Source organism: Leishmania martiniquensis, chromosome 35 (assembly GCF_017916325.1).
Source record: "Leishmania martiniquensis isolate LSCM1 chromosome 35, whole genome shotgun sequence".
Classification (NCBI taxonomy): Eukaryota; Euglenozoa; class Kinetoplastea; order Trypanosomatida; family Trypanosomatidae; genus Leishmania; species Leishmania martiniquensis.
The window spans coordinates 1947259-1962135 of NC_090170.1; the positions used below are offsets into that span (position 1 = coordinate 1947259).

Below are 14877 nucleotides of genomic sequence, written 5' to 3' on the forward strand. Positions count from 1 at the left end.
CTGAGGTTGGGAGCACGGTCACTTTCTGGAGTACCCCCCCCCGCTGTCTCGGTTACGTGAGCGTCTAAACCGTTTAATCCGCGAAGCACGCGAGATACCTGCCTCCTGAGCGAGCAAGTCTCTCTTTCTTTCCGCTTAGAATGCTGCTGCTGAGGGGGGAAAGCGACCTTAAGATTGGCACTTCGCTGCTGCGTGACGGAATGGAGGGCGTGCGTGTGCTGCGCTTCACAAGGGGGTGCGCTTGCCGCCTAAGCGGCTCAAGCATCTCCTCTTTGGTACTCTGCGCGTTTCTTTTTTCGCTTATCTCGCGTGTCATCCATATGTCCGCAAGACTGTGCTCACATGGCCTGCTCGTATGTCTCCCACTCATCTCCCACTCCTCGACCTTTGGCTTTTCCTCCTCCTGAACCCTCCATTCGTCGCATCCGCTACACGGCTGCCGCTGCTGCTGCTCTCTCGAATCCAACCCATCGGCATGTGACGCGTCATCCACAGGCCTTCTTTCCTCTACGCGTGACGCCAAAATGACGAAGGGTACCACGTCGATGGGTCAGCGCCACGGGCGCACGCACATCCTGTGCCGCCGCTGTGGCCGCAACGCCTACCACGTCCAGTGGGAGCGCTGCGCCGCCTGCGCCTACCCGCGCGCTAGCCGCCGTCGCTACAACTGGTCCGTGAAGGCTATCAAGCGCCGCCGCACCGGCACCGGCCGCTGCCGCTACCTGAAGGTGGTGAACCGTCGCATCGCCAACCACTTCAAGACCCCTAAGGCGTGAGCAGAGTCGAGCGCTGATGCGAAGCGGACTCGTGGCGGGGGGATGATGTGAAGCATTGGCACACCTCTTTTCCACCACAGAAGAGGCTTCGTCATCTCGCGCAGTCATCGTGGGCGGTTCTTTTCTCACTTCGCTTTGCTTATTTTTCTCCTGTGGGGAACCAAACAGGCTTAAGGGCACAGCGAGAAGGCTTTTCGCTGAGGGGCCGGCGCCGGCTGTAACCGGGCGGTCTCTGCAGGGATACTTTGAGCACAGCGGCACGTATAGCCGATGAGCTACGCCGCGAGAGGCGCGGCCGAGATCTGGCTCGGATCAAGGCACGAGGGGGTAGCTCCTCTCGTCAGTGTTCGAGCAACGTTGGAGGGGAGGAGGAGGCGGCGGTCTCCTCAGCGGGTCGGTGCCAACCGCGCTTGCGGACACGCCAACCCTTGCCCTGCCTCTCCTTTGGTACTCGTCTCTATGTTGTGCCTTTGCTTTTTTATGCTGAAAGGTGACACTTTCATGTCAGTCCTCGGCGCCTCGTATCTGACTGCGATCGCCTCACTTCCCTTTCCCTCTCCTCTACGCCTCCTTCCGCGATCATCTTCCGTTTTTGTCTCCTATGGTCAACGCCCCCCCTCCACCACCACCACCACCTCCACCCCCGCCTTTCGGCCTTTGTGCACCTAGGCGTGCGCATGCGCATCGTACAAATCACCCGAAGCATGTCGCGTGACGTCCCTCCTAGACACACTCCGACTCACCTCCGCCGCTGCTCTCGCCTCTGCAGCCCGCTTTGGACCGAAACGACATCGGCGTGAGGAACTGTTGCCTGATAGCGTTTTGTCTACACGCGCCAGTCGTCGCGCGCACAGGACGGAACTCTCTGCTCCTTTGGGGAGTGTACCAACGCCCACGCTAATACTGTGGCGCCCCGCACGAGGCTTTCCTTCACTATGCATCACGTGCGCGGCCTCGTACGAGGCGCCGGGCGCAAAGCACTGCGAGCTCTCGAGGCTCGACCAACCACATCATCGTGCCATGCGTGTGTGTGCCGTGCAGAACTCGTGGACGTGGACGGAGAGCGGCAGGTCGTTACTTTGCTTCATCCTGGCGCGTTGCTGAAGATGTTAAACGGCATGAGCTTCTCAGAGGCTCTCCGTGCCCTCGAGGACATCGCGCATCAACTGGGCCCGCCTACGCTAACAACGTCTACCGACATAATATCCACACCTAAACTTGACGCGTGGACGCTGAGAACCACTCTCGGCCCTAAGATGGACGTGCCACAGCTGTACGTGAAAGACGCAGTGCGTGAGGCCTGCGCGGAGGTGCATCGGCGGCACTGTCGCTTGATTGCTAAAGTGCGCGGGCGCCTCTTGTCATCCGACTCTGCTGCGGTCGAGGGTGCCTTACACAGGTGGCTAAAGAGGTCGCCAAGCAGCTGGGACGAGGCGGAGGTGGCTGAGTATAGTGGAATGGTGGAAGCGCTGGCGGCGACTGACGCGACAGCCGCCATCGCGCTCGCCATCCACCCAGACCTCCCCAACCTCTCTACAGCTGCCAGCGCGGCTTTGGCGGAACTCGTTCAACTGCACACCCCGGCTGCCGTTCACGCCTTTCTCGAGTCCTTCGCAGGCAAGGACGAATCGGCGCCGTCGGCCTCCGAATCCTGTGCGACTCAACTGGCCGTGCTTTTGCGCCGCGAGCTGGAAAAGACTCGATCCGATGATGGCCAGTCGGCCTCGCTGCCTGCCGGAGAAGCCCTGCGGCAGCCCGTTCTGGGCATCGGCGCCTTGCTAAGCGAGGCGACACACTTCTCCATCGATCCCGGGGTCGTCTTCCCCACAGATCCGGCATCCATACAGGCCTGGGCGAGCCAGTTTTTCACCTCCGACATGCTGCCCGTGAAGCGCGCCGCGGCTGTGCTCGAGCAGGTGCGCCAGCGACGTCTGCAGCCGCGGCGTGTATCGATGGACTCACTGAGTGTGTGGACGCTGACAGATCTTGAGCGCCCATGGCTCAGGTTTGCACTGCAATCGACTGTGCCGCAGATGGGCGCGAAGGGCGACATCGGCGTAGGCGCGGCCTATCAGCTTGCCCTTAAGGATGCGAAGCGGCATTTGGTGGATAACCGATTGCTGCACGTGTACGCAAGCGCCCTGGAACGCGGGGACATATCACCGTTGGACGAATCCTTCGCTGCCTACATGGAGGAATGTGGCGAATCTCACGACACCAGCATCTCCGAACGCCCCTCTGTCATCCGCTTCACCTTGCCGTGTGTGCCAGATGGTGTCCCACTGCTGCGTGCGCTGCATGATCTCGCGCCGAAGTGCTCTTACTGGCGCACCCTTCTCGACCATTTGGCAGGCACGTGTGTGCGAGCGTGGACGGCACCGATGGGCGAGGTCAAGGTAGAAGTGCATCTGCCGCCCGCACACGAGTGCGTGGCAGCCGCGGCAGCGGGCCTGGTGCAAGTGCCGACCTTACCGGTGCTTTATGAGGATGACGACCTTCTTGTTGTGGATAAGCCTGCGGGTCTGGCGACGTCGCGCCACGGACTGAGCTGCACGCAGCTCGGGACGCCAACAACCGACCTCATCTCCGTGCTTCTTGCCACAGATCGTGGCGGCGCCCTTGCGAGGGGGGTCTTTCGCCAAGGCCAGGTGCACCGTCTTGATGTTGAGACCAGCGGGTGCCTCCTCATTGCCAAGTCAGACGTCGCGGCAGACTCACTAAGGCACCAGATCGGTACGAGCGCAGCCTTCTCTCACCACAGCAAAATATATCACGCTCTCTGTGTTGTGTTGGAGCCGTCGCTGCGGACTGTGCGACTGCATGGTGACATCATCGACGCCACCGACCCAAAGATTAGGACCCGATACCGAGTGATTCGCTTCTTCCCGAAGCACCGGGTGGTGTGGGTGGAGTGCCGAATTCAACAGGGCAAGAAGCACCAAATTCGCCGCCATCTGGCAAGCAGCGGCCTTCCCATCCTCGGTGACGTGGAGCACGGCGGGGCGGTTTGCTGTCAGTCTATGATTCCTCGGGTTGCTCTGCACGCGCACAGCGTCTCCTTCATTCACCCCATAACAGCAGACCCTGTGATCGTCGCGGCACCGCTGCCCGAAGACTTAGGCCGCTGCCTCGCGCTACTGCGCGACACAGAGGCGGATCAGCAGGGGACAGCGTCCCACATGCAGAAGGAGGAATGCTGCGGAAGGAAGGCGAGTTGAATACGGCGTCATTTTTAGACAACACGTGCGCTACTTGCATCTGGTAGGGCGTCTCTTTCTCCTCACATAGCATGTGGTAAAGAAGTGCACCAAACGTTGACGGGTGCTACGGCGTGCGTGGTCGATGGGAAAGGAAAAAGCAGCACCGAGCAAGCGGAAGGAGAGGGTGACGGTCGACATTCTCGGAGCATGAAGCCCGCTCCTCCCCTCGGGAACCGCTTCCCCACCACACAAACATCACCGCCCTCGTCTCCCTCTTTCTATTCGCTGTCCGTTCTCAAAGCGTCTTTCTGACTTTACCGTTGCGCGTGCTTGTTGCCGGCGGAAGAGTCGCGGCGATCACCTCCCTCTCAGTCCTGTTGTGCGCTTGACGCGAACTCCTCTCCTCTGCCCTCCTTTTTCCCACAAACTAACTCTCCACGCATTCAGGCATCTGTGACGCACTGCACACAATGGGACGATACCTCAGCCTCCCCATCGGAACAGCAGCAAAAATATATCACTCTGTCTACTAGGCGGGTGCGGGTGGCAGCGGGAGGGCGGATCTTCTCGACGACTGGCACAGCGATCTCTGCGCAACTTCTCCATCGGACAAGTGCGATCTGTGCACTTTTGTGTGACGCTAAGCGTGCCGGCACGCAGGCGCATCGCCAAAGGGGGTGGGGGAAGACGCTAGGGCCGTCTACTTTTTTCTTCTTCCTGCTTGCTCGTTTCCGCTGTCATGTGGTCATTAGCGCAGCTTGAGGCGCAGCTGAACGACCTCGACGCATTGAATCGCGCCAGCGCGAAGGCTATTGACTCGTTCGCCGACACATCAAGTGCCATCTCAATTCGCGCGAATGAGATCATTCGCGACGTGAAGCCGTGGGATGTGGCCCAGGAGAACATCACCCTCACCATCGAGGAAATGTCGAAGGCGGCTCGCTGCTATCACCCTCCGCCCATCCTACCAGCCGTGCTGAGCGGAAAAGAGTCGAGCTCGGAAGCTGTCGCACAGTGCATCGACTATCTCGTCTTCGCGGAGGACTACCTAGCAAGCCACCCGCCAAACCACTATGGCGAAGAGATCGAGGCCAAGACGCAGCTGCAGCTGCAGCAAATTGTGCGCATTAGTGAAGATTTCGTGAAGAGTGCCTTCTTCAACGCGTTACAACGAAGTACGGGGCCGCACTCCGGTGTCGCAACAGGCGGCCCCGCGAGCCCACAAAGAGGCCGCTTCATCGATCCCCCAAGTGCGAAGGGCATGGCGGCGTCACCTACGGCGAATCGGCTGATTCGAAACGAAGCAGCGCTGCAGGGGGTTGATCAGATCGTGCATCGCCTCGGCGAGAACTTCAATCGAACTGAAATCATTCGGAAGGACGTGCGGAAGCTGTTCGAGGAAAAGCTCGTGGCGGCCGTGCAGGCGCAGTTTGACGGAGCCTACCGCGACGAAGAAATAGGGAAAGGCCCAGGGGCTTCGCGCTCACCAGTGTTACCGCTGCTGAAGCATTACCAGCGTGGCGACCATGGGTTGCTGCGCATCAGCGAGTCGGCGCGGGCGCTGCTGACGGAAGTGTGCGCATGTCTGGAGCGGTACGTCCTGGCGCCGCTTGAGGAGGATTACTCTGTAGCCGACATCCCTTGCGAGCTCGCCACCATTGTCTTCGAGGTAATCTACAAGCGCGCCATCAAATCAATCCAGTTGGATACCTCGTTTTTGGCCAACCCGACGAAGGTGTTTGTCGACTCGCGCGGCCAAGGGATCGGCCTCTTCTCGACACCGCGCTACTTCCGTGACTACATTTTTATTAGCCTCGACCTCATGGAGGAGTTGTGGCAGTGGAAAGCCCTTTCCAAGTGGATCCCTGGGGAGAGCAGGGACTTCATCGACTACGTGGACGACTCCGTGGACGACTTCATCTACCGAGCGCGAGAGCTGCTGGACGGGTACGTCGGCGCGAAAGGGGCGCTCAAGAAGGAGTTGCTGAAGATGTATGCGCACAACATGCACCGCACAGAGTGGCTCCCGCTCGTAGACTGCACGGTACACGAGTCGGCAACCAACATACTCTACTTCCATAAGGCATTACTCACCTTCTTCTACGGCTCCCTGCGCATCGTGTTGTATGGCAGCTTAATCGACGGCAACGCCGATTACGAGTCCAGTCAGGAGGTGGAGGACTTCCTGACTCGCGGCGTGATGGGTGCCGTGGATGACCTGCAGATGTTGGCCGAGGCAGCGGCAGAGCTTCAGCAAGAGGCCCTGGCCAAGCACAGTCACCACATCAAGCCTGACTCCCTCAACCTCCTCACTAGCGGCGTGCGCCTTTCCATCGAGATTTTCATGATCAACAACTTGTGTTTCTTGGAGGACACCTACCGTCGTGAGCCCTGCTTCAAGGCGCGGCTCGCCGCCGCGACAGCATCGGCGGGGCCTTTACGGGCGGGCGCCAATGGTAGCAAAGGCACGGCGGCATCATCCTCGCCGGATCCACCGCTCTCACTGCTGTTCGACATGCTCAACTCGGAGCGGGAGCGGAACGTGGACGCCTTCGGCGCGAGCTGGAAAGAATGCTTTCCGCCTCTATCAGGCAACCCAGACCTTTTGTCTATTGAGCCTCGATCGACGACAGAGCTTCGCAAGTCGCAGCGCATGGCGGTGAAGCGTTGGTATCGACGCGTGAACGAGGGACTTGTACGAAAGATTCACGACTGCAAGGCAGAGGCTGTGATGGACACCAAGTCGCGTACCCGGCTCATCGACGTCTCCATTGCTACGGTGCGTGACGGGTTCGAGCGCATGAAGGTGCTGCTAAATGGTCGAACGTGGTCCTCACAGCCGCAGAAGTGGATGCCTTTCACGCCCACTGAGTGGGAGGGTCTCATCAGACAGGTGTTCTGAGCGTCCGATTCGTTTTTTCCCCTCGTTGCGGGGAATGGGAAGGAGCTCGCTGGTGCTGCTCAATGCTCTTGCTGTGTTGTACACATATGCACACATAAAACATATATGTATGTGAGTACGGATACTGTCGCCAGCACCAGTACCACCGCAGCTGCCGTCTTCAATGACGCCTTGACGGAACGCCCGTGCCGCGAAAAGCGTCTTGATGCGGCTCTCTTTTTTTTGATGCGCCTGACAGCCGTCGAGGCGGTTGCCTATTGAGCGATGACAAAGCGTCGTCATTGTTTAACAGGGCGTTTTTTATTTGCTATGTGTGTGTGCGTGTGCTTCGCACATCGGCAAAAAAAAGAAGCAGCAGTGCTTCGCTCCTTCGGCTGTGCGGTTCGTCCGTCCTGCGCTGCATTCGGCCGATTCCCTTCCTTTGGCTTCGCAATGGAATGTAGAGAGCGCCGTAGCGACACGAAGATGACCAACTGCGGACCGCTACCGTCGAGCTTTTGAGCTAGAAATAGGGGGCCGCGCACAGCGCCAGATGTCCAAGTGGACAGCAAGCTGGCAGAGAACCTGCCTCGCGCCTTTTCTCGCCGCTGTGAAGAATGCTCTACTGCCTCGGCTGTTTATCCCCTCTTCCCCTTCCCTTTCTTTTTTTCCTCACCGAAGCAACGCCGCCTGCCCCGCTTCGTCGCCATCAGCGCTGTCCCTGCCCCATCTCACATCCGCTGATTTCATCCTCTGCCGCCTTTCGTTTTTCCACTTTGCTCTGCCTGTGTCGACGTGCAGTCATGGAGGGCGTATCTTAGGCCCGCCCCCGCTCTCCCCTCTTTTTTTTCGACATTATACACAACACCCTCTCCACCGCCACCCCCGCCCCCGCGACACACACACACACACAGGTCGTTACTATCACGACTTGCACATACATACACATACGCGCCACCGCCGCACCTGCGCTCTCCGACGTATGGAGCGCAATCCGGTACACCCCTCCGACCCCGCGGCGAAGCTCCCGGTGCGCCAAAAGGAAGTCAAGTTCGACTCTCTCTGCGTGAACGCTGATGACCGCTTCGCTGAAGGGATGCCAAGCAAGTCAGAAGAGCGGCGTGGCTTCCGCCCAAACATGAAAGTGTACGCCGCAAACGCAGCCCGCATTCGAGGTCGCGCAGGAGGCGCCTCTGAGGTGGGCTTCACCGAATCCGTCCCCGTCCTGCACGAGGTATTCGGCGAGGAAAAAATATCACACATTGGCCGCACCCGAGCACGCCAGCTGCGCGCCTCTGAGGGCAACGCAGATGCTCTTTCCATCGCCCGCGTAAAGTCGAAGGGCAGCACAGCCCGACCAGTCTACGCAGCACCGACCGCGATCCCGTCGACGCGGAGTTTGTGGGTGGAAGGCAGCTCTGTGCTTAACCAAGATGTCGGGCTGGCCTCTGCTGCTCTCACTCATCTCTCTGACTGCGTCACACAAGAGCGTCGCCTCAAAGCTGAGTGGGAGGCAGCGCGCCTGGCAAAGATTCGCGCGCTGCGCGCTGTTGTGAAAGTGTTCATGCAGTCCTTCATTGACCAGGGATCTTGCGCGAGGTCCACGAGCATTTGCGGCAAAGCGCTGTCCGACACATTGGCAGTGGCGCGCTGCTCCGTCATAACCAATGCGCTTGTCGGGACGGTGCAGAACTTCATGCGAGCTTTACGCTCGCGCCGTCTGTGCGCTTCGCGTGGCCCTGCCTCAGAGCCTCCCATGCTCCCGAGCGTTGTACGGCCGGAGAGTGACCCGTTCACGATGAGCTTATACTCAAGCGCGCCAGGCCAAGCGGTGGCGTCGGTCGATGACTCCTACGCGTCACCGGGTCACAGCGTGAGCGATTGCCTAGAGGAGGAGGAAGTAAGCCGTATCAAACAGCTGTACTTCGACTACTTTGACTGTGAGGCTTTGAGCATCAGCTCGGCAGTGGCGTCCGGAAGCGACATGTCGATATTGGCCTGCGGTGCAACGCCGTCGGCATCACTGCCGTCTAGTCCGGCCTCAAAGGGCGAGCGCAGCAGCTTCTCGCAGCGCGCGTCGAATACGATGTGAAGATGAAATCGAAAAAAATGCGATTCTTTGACTTTATGTTACTCATCTCCTTTTCGGTTAACGTCTGCATCCATGTGTTTGTGTGTCTGTGGGCGTCATGGATTGGAGCACCGTTTTTTTTTGTGTGTGCGCATCTGACTCTCCTTCGCGATGTGTCTCAGGTAGTGCTACGCCGAAGAGGAGGTGCGCACATACTCTGGTCCGCGTGCTCTCACGTCCGCGTCCCTCTGCTGCTCGGATCCTTCACTCTTGCGGCCTTCGGGGGCATCTCCCCCCCCATATGAGCATTCAGACGCGCATATGTGCGCCTGTGGTGCGCGCTATTTCGACCGTCTCGATTACGCCTCACAGTTTGCTTTCTGTGTACCTGGCAGTCGTCGGTGGTGTTGGCGGCGGGGCTTCTTGCAGTTCCTGCTGAGCTGTACGCCTCTTTGTGGGCGCCCAGCGAAAGCGGTCAATGAGAGGGAGAAAGAGAGAGAGTGACACAAAGCCGAAGTTCGTGTCAAGGCCGACACCCCCCCCCCACACACACACAGCGAGTGCCAGTATGCTTTCTTGGGGTCTCGCGCTCCGTCCCCATGCACCCTGCCCCCCTCCTCCTCCTCTCCTTACCCCTGATGCCTTCCTATCGGCGCCGAGGTCTGAGACAGCGGCGCTGCGGTGGCGTTGACCGGAACGGAGGGGGGAGGTGACGTGGTAACTGCGGGGTGGACTGCGGGTAGGCTTGCGCTGCCGCTGCTGCCAGGGACGTCTCTATGCACGTGCGTACAAAAAAATGGTCCGGCTGAGCTGCTCCCATGCTGTTGTCGATATATGACCGTCACAGGTGCTTGCATATGTCCCGAGGAGCTCTGCCTCTGCCTCTTCGTTGTCGCGATCGGCGGCCGCCAGGCTCTTGGCTGTGCCTCCTGTGATGGCTGCGCAGCTCTTTAGCGTGCATGGGACGATACCGACATTCTCGACGCCGCAGCCCACACCCCTCCTCTCTCTTCGTCTTGTGGCTGCCATGGCTTTTGGCAGGGCACCTTTTTACTTGCAAGTGTCAGGTGGCGGGCCCGACGCGCCCGCAGCTGCGCGGTCATTGAAGCGGAAGAGGCGGGGAAAGGGCATCTAAACAACAATAAAAAGAACGCCCGCCATCGCCAATGCACAATGATGCACGAGAACTGAATCCCGGAAGGGCAGACTTCTGGGAACACTTCTACGATCAGGAGGGAGGACGGCTTCAGAAGAAGGAGCAACACCATCGGAAAGCACGTGAAATCGCTGCGCGCGGGAGTCTCATGAATCACTATGAGTGGTTCATGGAATACCCGCGGTACGAGGCCGCCTTGAAGGCCGCTCTGCGAACCGCCCCGACGGCGCTTTCCTGCGATGGACCTACACGCGTCCTTCACGTGGGGTGTGGCAACAGCGACTTCTGCGATCATGTAGAGGAGCTGCTCTTGGACCTGGGCGCCGTCCCCTCCTCTTCTTCGCGCGCGTCTGAGGTGCTGAACATCGACATCTGCCAGAACATTATCGCTCACCTGGCCCTTTCTTTCCCGTCGCGGCGGTATGCGGTGGGCAATTGCTGCGACTTGCACGTGTCATCTTCGCCATTCGTGCCCTCATCGAGGGATGGCGCCTGGTACAAAGTCGACACAGCCTTGCAACTTCGCACCGTACTGCAGAACTCCGCGAATATCGTGTTCGATAAGGGAACCGCAGATGCCCTTCTCAGCGCCTTCGCAGGCGACTACAATCCCAACATGGAGGCCTACATGTGTGAGATGCTGAAGGTACTTCGTTTAGGCAGCCTCTTGTTCCTCATCTCGATCAACAGTGAGGATGTCGTAAGCCCTTACGTCCTCGCCGCCGAGGATAGACTGAAGTCGTTCCGACTGGAGTACAGGGATGTCATTGAACTGGCCGGACAAGATCTTCGCCACCTTCGCGTGGAGACGCTGGGGTCCCGCTACAACTGCTACGGGTTCGTGGTCGTGACGTCCGCTGCGGCAGAGCAGAAATGATATCCGTGATGCGCTGCGTCATGACAGATATGCTGAGAGCTGAACACGTCAAGCGCAAGTGTCAACGCATCGAGGAGGGAGCCTGCGTTTCCCCATCAAGGAGACATGGCACATGTAGCGAGGGCGATCAGCGCCTCGCCCACGACTGTCACCACCTCATACGTTGTGTCGTGGCCCTACCTTGCTCGTATCACTGCGCCTCTCTCCCCCACCTCACCCCGCCATACCTTCCCCCTCTCTTTCCTTTGTTTGATCTGCTTCTTCCTCCTCCCCCTCCTCCTCAGCCTCAGCCTGTACATCGGCGAAGATCCGCCACGCAGACCTCTGAACCAAACACGCGTGCAGCTTCCTCCTTCTCGCTCCTTGTTCCCCTTTGCTCTTCATCGCCATCATGCCAGGCTGCTGCCGTGCATCGTCTGCACCGGATTCGCTGCCGGTGGAGGCGGCTGAGTACGTTCATCCCGTATCCGCTCGGCTGCTGCGCGCCGCTCCGTTTCTGGGCTGCATCCCGGTCTTCAACATCACTATAAAGTCATTCCACCCTAAGTTTGTTTTTGCCATTTGTATGCAGCGTTTATTCGAGAAGGGCCTCGCCAATGGATTGATGCGACTGTCCATTCAGCCGATGCTCACGGGACGATACGGACTCTCCGGCACCATGTACCAGCGCCTCTCCACTCTCTACACCCTCGGCTGGGCTATCAACGCCTTTATTACCGTGATGGCGGACACGTTTGCGCTATTCGGCTACACGAAGCGATGGTACTGCGTGCTGTCGGCGGTGGGCGGCGGTGTGTTCGCGCTGCTTTATGGGCTGCTGCCGGCAAGGGAGCCGAGCGCAAAGTCTGCTGCGGCCTTCATGTTCCTGACGGCGCTCTTCATGAGCAATATCGACGTCTTCGCTGTAGCGCTGTACAGCGAGCAGATCCGTCGGCGTCCAGCTGCTGGGCCAGCCCTCGTGAGCTGGATGTGGGGCACGGCCCTGGTCGGTATCATGATCTCCAGCGTCATTCAAGGTCCTCTCTCCGACAACCAGCTAACTCACATTGGCGTCTACATAACGGCCGCCATTTTGCTGCTGTCGGGGCTCCTTTTTGCCTTCAACCTGCTCGAGGAGCGGCGGAACCGGGTGGCGCGCCTGGAGGACGCCAAGATCGAATTCGTCCTCAACGCGAGGTGCAAGAGCAGTGACAGCACAACATGCTTGCCGCAGAAGCTGGATGCGCCGATGTGCATCGATGATGATGTGGGCGAGGAGGAGGAGGACGAGGAGGAGGCGAAGATGGATGCGCATGACTTTGTGCGTCCGCGCGTGGACACATACCTTTGTGGCGCTGTGGAGATGAACCGAGACGTCATCCAGCGAAACTGGCGGATGGCGTTTTTCTGCCTGATTCTTACGCTGGGCGTCATCGCGAACGCGCTTGTGAACATCCTTGGAACACGGTGGGACATTCTGTATGCGTGCTTCGCCGTCATTGCGGTCGTTTGCGTCAGCTCCTTCTTCACGCTGCCGCTGGCGATTGCGAAAGCGGTGGTGTTCATGTACTTCAACGCCATCCTGTACCTGAACCTCCCCGGTGTACTGAACACTTTCTACGTCGCGCAGCCGTCATGCCTGCCCGATGGACCGCATTTCTCATACACGTTCTACAACGCCATGAACGGCATTGTCGGCAACATCGCAAGCATCGGTGGCACCGTGATTTTCACGCACCTGTTCCCTAACCACAGCTACCGATTTGTCATGAGCCTTTCTGCGATTCTGCTGCCGGTAGCCTCTCTGTTTGACCTGATCATTTTGAAGCGCTGGAACCTGGCCATCGGTATTCCCGACCACGCCATGTACATTTTCGGCGACGCCATCATTTACGAAGCGTGCGACATGCTCCTGAACATGCCCACAATGATGCTCATGTGCCGCATCGCACCGCGCGGATCTGAGTCGATGGTGTTTGCGCTGCTCGCAAGCATTTACCACCTTGGCACGTCGACCTCATCGGCGATCGGCTACCTGCTCATGGATACAATTTGGCCGATTGTCACGCAGGGCACGTGCGACTACAGCAACGCGCCGTGGCTGGTAATCGCTGGTCACATTGTCGCACCAATTTTTATCCTTCCGCTGGCCTACCTCCTCCTCCCAGCTGCGCGCATCAGTGACCACATTGACCACACGGGCCGCAAAGTCATGGAGGTGGACCTGTCGGAGCGGAGCTGTGAGACGGCAGAGGAACCGGTTGCCACAACCACGAAGCGAGACGGTTGATGAGTCGCTGTGCTGAATTTTGCTCCTAGTCACCCGAAGGTGAAGGAAGGAACGCGAAAAGGGAGTGACCCGCTGCGCTTTGACCTGCGCTGTTCTCAGTGGCTCCGTGCCGGTAAGTGGCTGAGATGGCAAGAGCATTTCCTCCCTGCCGCCTCACCCGGTGAGGCGAACGTAGGGGCTCCATCATCTCTGTCAGCTTGTTCCCCCCCTCGCACCGTGAGGGTCGCGAAGCTGCGTGGTACCGCATTTTGGAAGCGCAGGCGCGGTATTCTTGCTTTCCCTTCTTTGTGTGGCACCTCTTCTCTCTGTCTACCTCCTTCCCCTTCTGGCTCGCCACTCTCTCCCTCCACCATACCCGTCGCTCCTTCGGCGATGGATCGCTTAACGCTATTTTTTTTCTTTTTTATGTAATCCGTCTCCTTTGATCCTGTCTTTTGTTCCTCTTTTTCTACCCTAACCCCTCCTCCTCCTCCTTTCGTCCCCTGTGTCGCCCCTCCCCCCCACGCCCGCTCCCCGTAACATGTGAAGGCAAAAGCGTCGCCCACACGGAGAAGAACGAGCATGAGAAGCATTAGAATGAAGATAACGTTGCTGCTCCCCCACCCCCACCCCCCTTCTGCACTGAGGATGGACGCACTGCACTGTCTGGGTGACACGTACACCCATATATACGAACTTCAGTCTCCGCACGTGCTCTTCGCGTGTGGCCGGTGCCCCTTTTTGCTCGGCGCGTGTGCTTGGCAAGATGGGCGAGGGGGAGAGGGGGGATGCCCCTTTCCCTTCCTAACATTGCGCAAACGATGGAAGACGAGGACGAGCAAGGAGAACTAAAAAGGGAAAATGGAAACCGACCTGCGCTCTTGTGTATTTTATTTTTCATTTCGGTTTATTTTTAATGCGCTTCTCTACGTCAGGACGGGAGTTTACTCTTTTTTCCCGCTCCGCTTCTCGCAAACAGCTGTGGACCAGCGTGCTCGTCCCTTTTCGTTTATTCGTTCTCTTTCCACGGTGGATGGTCCTCCTCGGGGAATCCCATCGCCATCCTTTGCGGCACTCCCAGCAGACACCTATGCGCCGGAAACTTGTTTGCGGCAGGTGGGGTGCTAGACATGTAAAGGTCCATCTGAGAGGAAAACGACTTGCGCAGCCTTCGGTAACGATTCAGCTGCCTCCCCCCCGAAACTGCAGGGAGAAGCGCAGGGCTGCATCAATGTCATCTGTGGACAGCGTCAATTCCACTCGTGCGCTCATATACACACACACACGTACACAGAGAGATAGATCTGCACCCAAGTCAGTGTCGTGCGTAACAAACGCTTGATGGCTCTCTGGGGAAGCTCAACGAGCCTTCACATTCTCCGTAAGCCGCAACGCACGGCATTCGCATATATGTCTTGCCGCATTCTGTCGATATACACCTGTAACTAACCGTCTATGGAGGGCTGTACACCGAGCGGCACCGGTCTGGGGTGCGGCCACACTTTGTCTCGTGCGGGCTTATTGGCGCCTCAAGACATTTGCTTCTGATCCTCTATTTCGCTGCCCCCCGCCCCCGCCGCCCCTCTCTCTCGCTCTCCTTTCTCGGCTGCTGCTTCAGTTCACCTGGAGAGGGGTTCTCGCAAACGCGGAAGCCTATTGCATTTTGCA

General features: G+C 58.7%; 6 protein-coding genes across 6 annotated transcripts; all 6 read left to right on the forward strand.

Moving 5' to 3' along the window:
* Positions 1–524: 524 nt before the first annotated feature.
* Positions 525–776, forward strand: LSCM1_01270 (uncharacterized protein; the record flags this gene model as incomplete). The annotated part of the gene is made up of 1 exon (XM_067318892.1): positions 525–776. One exon carries the CDS (start codon positions 525–527, stop codon positions 774–776), a length of 252 nt encoding a protein of 83 aa, XP_067174997.1.
* A 935-nt stretch (positions 777–1711) lies between these two features.
* Positions 1712–3994, forward strand: LSCM1_01271 (uncharacterized protein; the record flags this gene model as incomplete). Its single annotated transcript, XM_067318893.1, has 1 exon — positions 1712–3994. One exon carries the CDS (start codon positions 1712–1714, stop codon positions 3992–3994), a length of 2283 nt encoding a protein of 760 aa, XP_067174998.1.
* Positions 3995–4715: 721 nt separating this feature from the next.
* Positions 4716–6878, forward strand: LSCM1_01272 (uncharacterized protein; the record flags this gene model as incomplete). The annotated part of the gene is made up of 1 exon (XM_067318894.1): positions 4716–6878. One exon carries the CDS (start codon positions 4716–4718, stop codon positions 6876–6878), a length of 2163 nt encoding a protein of 720 aa, XP_067174999.1.
* A 961-nt stretch (positions 6879–7839) lies between these two features.
* LSCM1_01273 (uncharacterized protein) lies at positions 7840–8949 on the forward strand (the record flags this gene model as incomplete). Its single annotated transcript, XM_067318895.1, has 1 exon — positions 7840–8949. One exon carries the CDS (start codon positions 7840–7842, stop codon positions 8947–8949), a length of 1110 nt encoding a protein of 369 aa, XP_067175000.1.
* A 1145-nt stretch (positions 8950–10094) lies between these two features.
* On the forward strand, positions 10095–10961 carry LSCM1_01274 (uncharacterized protein; the record flags this gene model as incomplete). The annotated part of the gene is made up of 1 exon (XM_067318896.1): positions 10095–10961. The coding sequence occupies one exon, from the start codon at positions 10095–10097 to the stop codon at positions 10959–10961; it is 867 nt and encodes a 288-aa protein (XP_067175001.1).
* Positions 10962–11352: 391 nt separating this feature from the next.
* LSCM1_01275 (uncharacterized protein) lies at positions 11353–13230 on the forward strand (the record flags this gene model as incomplete). The annotated part of the gene is made up of 1 exon (XM_067318897.1): positions 11353–13230. The coding sequence occupies one exon, from the start codon at positions 11353–11355 to the stop codon at positions 13228–13230; it is 1878 nt and encodes a 625-aa protein (XP_067175002.1).
* Between the last annotated feature and the right edge of the window lie 1647 nt (positions 13231–14877).